Source organism: Mastomys coucha, unplaced genomic scaffold, assembly GCF_008632895.1.
Source record: "Mastomys coucha isolate ucsf_1 unplaced genomic scaffold, UCSF_Mcou_1 pScaffold21, whole genome shotgun sequence".
Taxonomy (NCBI): Eukaryota; Metazoa; Chordata; class Mammalia; order Rodentia; family Muridae; genus Mastomys; species Mastomys coucha.
In genome coordinates, this window is record NW_022196904.1 from 142006024 (window position 1) to 142011339 (window position 5316).

The 5316-nt window shown below is 53.8% G+C and overlaps 1 protein-coding gene across 2 annotated transcripts in view; it reads right to left on the reverse strand.

Moving 5' to 3' along the window:
* The window catches only part of Tmem132a (transmembrane protein 132A), a 13187-nt gene extending 9122 nt beyond the window's left edge, over nt 1-4065 (reverse strand). The window contains exons 1-3 of one of the 2 annotated variants that reach the window (XM_031389724.1): nt 3433-4065; nt 784-998; nt 292-510 (exon numbers count right to left, since the gene is read on the reverse strand). In XM_031389724.1, the coding sequence (XP_031245584.1) occupies nt 292-510; nt 784-998; nt 3433-3520 (522 nt within the window). In that variant the 5' untranslated portion in view covers nt 3521-4065. The remainder of the gene's footprint in view (nt 1-291; nt 511-783; nt 999-3432) is intronic. The other variant, XM_031389725.1, reaches the window with a different exon arrangement.
* Nucleotides 4066-5316: the final 1251 nt, after the last annotated feature.

Genomic DNA, 5316 nt, shown 5'->3' on the forward strand with positions numbered 1-5316 from the left:
AAAAAAGTAAATATAAATTCCATCACTACACACAAAGGTTATAGTGACTCTGATATTTGCCTCATTTCTTTCTTCTCCAGTTCCCTATAGGTGGGAAGTGGTGTCTGAGACATTATGTGCCCAAAGCCATGCATCATGGACTTAAATCCTCAAGGGACCCTCTCCTAGGGCGATCGGGAACCAAAACAGAGTCAGGTGGCAATGCCCCTAGACTCAGACTGTGGTAGAGTCTTTGCCTTCCGACCCTGGCACCACACCTGCATGGTGCAGCAGCAGAGACAACCCACTCACCTGGAAGCGGCAGGCCTGGTGGGCAGTGCCTGCAGGGTGTGTGGCATGTAGTCGGGCACACGGCAAGCTGCTAGGTCCTGGTGGCCAATCCTGTCCTTTGAGGTGGAAGAGGACACGGGCATAGGGCTCTGCAGGAGTCACCGCTGCTTCCACGGAAACAGCCCGCACATCCCAAGGGACAGGCCGCAGGTGGGGCTCGGTGATCCTAGGAGGGACCACCTGGAAAAGGACAGGCATGCTTATCTGCAGGGTCGGGTGAAGAGGCAGACAGCACGATAGCCAGGTCTGGGAGGATGGGATTTCAGGCTTCTAATCTCAGTGTAGCAGATTAGAGAGACCTCAGCCTCTCTACGTAGAGAACGGGAAAAGCTATCTATGGCCCCATCACCCTAATGTGCCCAATCCCTTGTCAGTGCTTAGCTAGGAGAATGAGAAGAGCCCCAGAAATCCATGAGACTCATTTGCCTGGGAGTCCCTGGGCCCTATCCTTACCTGCTGAGTGGCAAAAGGTGGGTAGGAGGCCCGAAGAAGTGGCTGTGCCCTGGGCCAGGGCTGCATGAGCAGGAAGGTCTCAGAGCGGGAGGCCAGGGAAGAGTTAGCAGGTGGGTAATGGCCCACCTGCTGCACACGAAAATGTTCAGGGGCATCCAGGAGTTCCAGGGCGACTGGTAGGTAGATGGGGTCCACGGTGTCATGGTTACTGCCAACTGAAGAGGAACAGGAAGGGAGATGTGGGATGGCTACAGAACTCGCAGAGGCTGAACTGGGCTTCTTCATTCTCACTATGGGGCTGGGGAGGAGAGGGCACGGGGGACTACAAATGTACCATCTCCCAGATGTGGAAGAATCATTCCCATTTCACGGATGAGGTGACTGAGGTACAGATGTGGAAGAATCATCCCATTTCACGGATGAGGTGACTGAGGTACTGAGAGAGTTTGTGAGTCAGGGATCGGAAGTAAACTTCCCAGCTATCCTTCTACCTTACCCAGAACATATCTCTCTCTCCAGCAGAGCCTTTTCAACATCTCCTCTACAAATCCCTACGACCTGCCTGCCTCAGGTAGGGCATTTGGAGGACAGAACTCCTCCTGCATTAAGAACTACTCAGTAAAAGATGGTTCCCAGTTGAGCTTTGTATAAATGGTGACTCTTTGCTGTGTTTGGGTCCTTTGATGGACTTGGCTGGTCACCCCCTCCAAGTCCAATGGAGACTCTTTTAGCTGTGTCTCTGTCCTTTGGTAGACATGGTTGGTCACCCCCTCCAAGTCCAATTACTGTCATGGCACACCCACATCAAATTTCCAAACTTGATCCCTTCTGGGGATCAAGCCCTAGTCCTAGCTGGGGATTGGGGTTCAGGAATGAGACTTGGGGAGGGTACCAAAGAGGTCCGTGAGGCTACTGGCATTCACTATGGGTGGGAACACAAGCCTGAGGAGATGGAATATTTGTTCATAAAAGGCATAAAGGTCCACTATGGCTATATTGATTTGCACTATAATCCCCAAAGAGAAACAGTTTTTAAAGCACTTAACCCCACACAGATTCAATTTTACATGTAGTAACTCTTTCAGTTCTCCCACAATTCTGTAGATTAAGCTCTATTACTACAAATTCCACTTAATGGATTTAGAAAATGATATATGAGAGTTCTCCAACCTGCAGTGGACCTGAAGGGCCAGTAAGGAACTCACCACCGAGCTACCCAGCCATTCCATCCAATTCTACACAAGCACGCCATGTGAGCTTCACACTGTACCCCCACCCTCCTTCCAGGTCAGGAGTACATTCCACCTCCTCAAGAAAGCCTTCTGAGGTCATTTAGCCCCTCGATAGCTAGACACCTTGTTCCGGCTCTGCTTGCTGCTACTGCTTTTCTAAGATGGGGAACAATCCTCCCGCTTCTCCAGAGTACCTGGAACCACAAGTACAACCATGTGCTTGGCTCTGCTGCTTCTCCTAAATTATGTCAACCACAGGCTCTGTCTTATTCATTCTGGAATCTCCTCCACTCTCCCTGAAGAGGCTTGGGGACTAAGGGGAGAGATCTGACTTTATGTCCTAGCTCTACTCCATGAAAGATGGGCCTGTCACCAGCATCTTTGGAGCCTGGGTTTCCTCACTGATACAAGGGGTGGGCAGGGGAGGGCTTTGTAAGCTTGGTAGTTCATACACTAAGTGGGGTTGTTAGTGAGTGGAATGACAAAGCTTTCCTTCCCTCACTGTAGGGGGGTTATTAGGGCTCCCACTGGTTCTGCGGGGTGTGGAGCAGGTACCTGAAAGAAGTTCCAGAACCAGCTCTGAGTCCCCCAGATGAGCTGGGATGGTGGGGCTTTTCTCTAGAGCACCCCAGCACCCCACGCGCCAATATCCCTAAGGGTAACAAGTGAGTGACTGTTGGCCCGTAGGGTGGCTCTGGTCCACCTTCTAATTCAATGCTTCCATAATTACAGGATGCTCAGTAGCCTGACTCCCACGGACTTCCACGGTCTCCCATCACTGGGGGTCCAGTGCTCTTGATGGGGCAGAAGGGTAGAGACTACTTCACCATCTCCCAATTCCCATAACATCTTCTACCTTTCAGCCCCAGCTCACGTCCAGCATGCGGTAGCTGCTGCCCCTTCCTCACACAGTAATGGGTGTACCCACAAGAGCTCCGAAAGGCAAGGCTGGGACTCTCCCAGAAGACTCCAAGGTAGGAAATCTCCTTGGAACAGGGAAAGAGAAGCGTATCTCTTGAGTCCCAGGCAAGGAGGCTGGCTGTTTTGCATTCCTGTGACTAACCAGCGGGCTTCTGGGGACTAGAACAGCAGGTTAGGGAGAGGTGGTGCACCGGGAAGCAGGGCAGCCGGGTTAGATGTCGGGGCTGGAGAGGTGACTCGCCGAGGAGTTGGGACCCGGCTGGTGAGGATGGGAGTGACAAGACCTTAGGCACAGGTAGGAGCATCCAGGTGGTACACAGAGAAGCAAGCAAAAGGGCTGCTGGCTGGGAGCCGGTTTCCCAAGGTTAGACCTTTCCAGGGCATTGCTCTAGGTTTAGTTCCAGAGCCCAGAGGCTTGGGGACATCACTGGCGCGTGGCCTCGGCCGGACAGGGCCAGGTCGCCCCTCCCCTGCCCTCCCTTCCCTTCCCTCTGACCTCTCACGACTTCCAGGGCGAGAGCCACCAGGAGACAGAGCCAGGCACCGTAGGGCCCCCGAGGGGCTGCAGCTGTGCGTTCAGTCATTGAGGCGCAGTCCTTCCCACCAAAGGCGGGTAACCGGCGCGCGGCTCAGGTGGCTGCGACCAGGCCCCGCATCTCCCGCGCCCGCTCTGCGCCGGCCACCGTGGCCAGCCAGTTCTCTGCGCCGCCGGCCGGCGGCTGCGGTTCCCAGACAATGGAGCGGGAGCAGTGGGGTGGGAGGGAACGCAGGCACATGGGCTGTCCCCTTCGCCCCGCCGGGTCCTAGTGCCCTGCAGATCCCAAAACCAAGAGCGCCCCCCTGCCTAGGGTCGGAAGGCGGCAGCGTCCCTGGAGATCGATGCCCTCTGCCAGGAGCCACAGGATGAGTTCTGGGATTTCTCGTGGAAGCTGATGATCAAGGAGAAAAACAAACAAAAACCTTTTCCTCTGCCTCATGCCCCCCCGACACACACACACACAAGCATCTCACCTGTGAAGGCATCTAGAATTCAGGGACATAACAGAACAGAGCTGCTGGGACAGAAATGGGGAGGCCAAACCAGGCCAGAATGACCGACTACCTTAGGCCATCCGTGGAGGCAGCTTGTTTCATGCCCAAAGCTATCCCAGAAAGAGTCCCAAATGATGAAGGGTGTAGGCTGGTCAACCATTCTAAGGAAGTGCCAACTCCCTGTGCTGCCTAGCCTTGCCCCCAGGTAGTGTTGGAAGAGGTCCAGAAAATCTAGCATCTCCATGGCAACTTAGAGAGGAAAAAGAAACAGAAACATGCCCAGGCCTTATACAAAACAACAGAACCACCTGGAGCCATAGTGAGTACCTTATTGCAGTAAATTCCGAGTCCTGGGAGGGAAAGCCAGTTTTTCCAGGTCCCCCAGGCTAGCAACATAAGCACCCTGCAGGAGGGGGCAACTTCCTGCCCTCAGTCCCAACACTGCTGCCTGATCTGCAAGTTTTACAAGAAAGTGCATGCCTCCCTCCAAGGTTCTAGAGGGAAAGGTACCAGGTACATCCTGCCTTCCTGAGGCCTCCCTTCTTCCCAACAGATTCCTGCTATCAGTCCAGAAGGCTGGGCTGCCCCCACACAAGACAATTTGGCAGCAGAGACTTTGAGTAAATACATTTTATTCAGAAGGAGATAATAAAATAGCATGCACTTTAAAACCACCAAGCGCTGATAAAAACATTATCACTGCAGCCGTGATTCCACATCAAACCTTCAGTAAGAATAGGCATTTATTCTTCACATCTTGTGCTGGACCTGGCACAGGTCATCTCCCTCCACCAGGGCCTTAAAGGCCAAGGCCAAGAGTGAGCAAGTGGTGGTGAGGGGTGAGGGGCAGGCTCACTCCTAGCCCTGTAGAACAGATCAGGGCAAAGCCGTGCCCTTCCCAGCTACTGGGACACAACACTGACCAACGGTCGCTCCTGGATGGCAGAGAGTGGACAGGAGTAAAACTGCAAGACAGCAGGTCCTCCTGCCCTTTTCAAGGTCCCTGAAATCCCCAAGGGAGAGTTGACCATCTTGGAGGCAGGGCCCCAGCTGCAGCTTTGTTTGCTGGAGTGGGGATTCTGTGAGGGGCTCACTCTGAAGGCAATGTAGCCACAGCACACTTCCTACATTCACTGTGGCAAGGGGCAACTGGAGGGCGCTGCTGACTCCTGTTAAGGCACTTGTAACGGAGCATAGATGCACAGGCCTCCAGGGACCCTTTCCTCCTTCATCCTCAGGTCTAGAATCTCCTGCCTCTTCCCACTGCTGTGCAATGAGGATGACAGAGATGGCCTCAAGGGACTTGGGATGGTAGTGTGGCTGGGAGTAGGAAGAAAAGAGCCGGGGG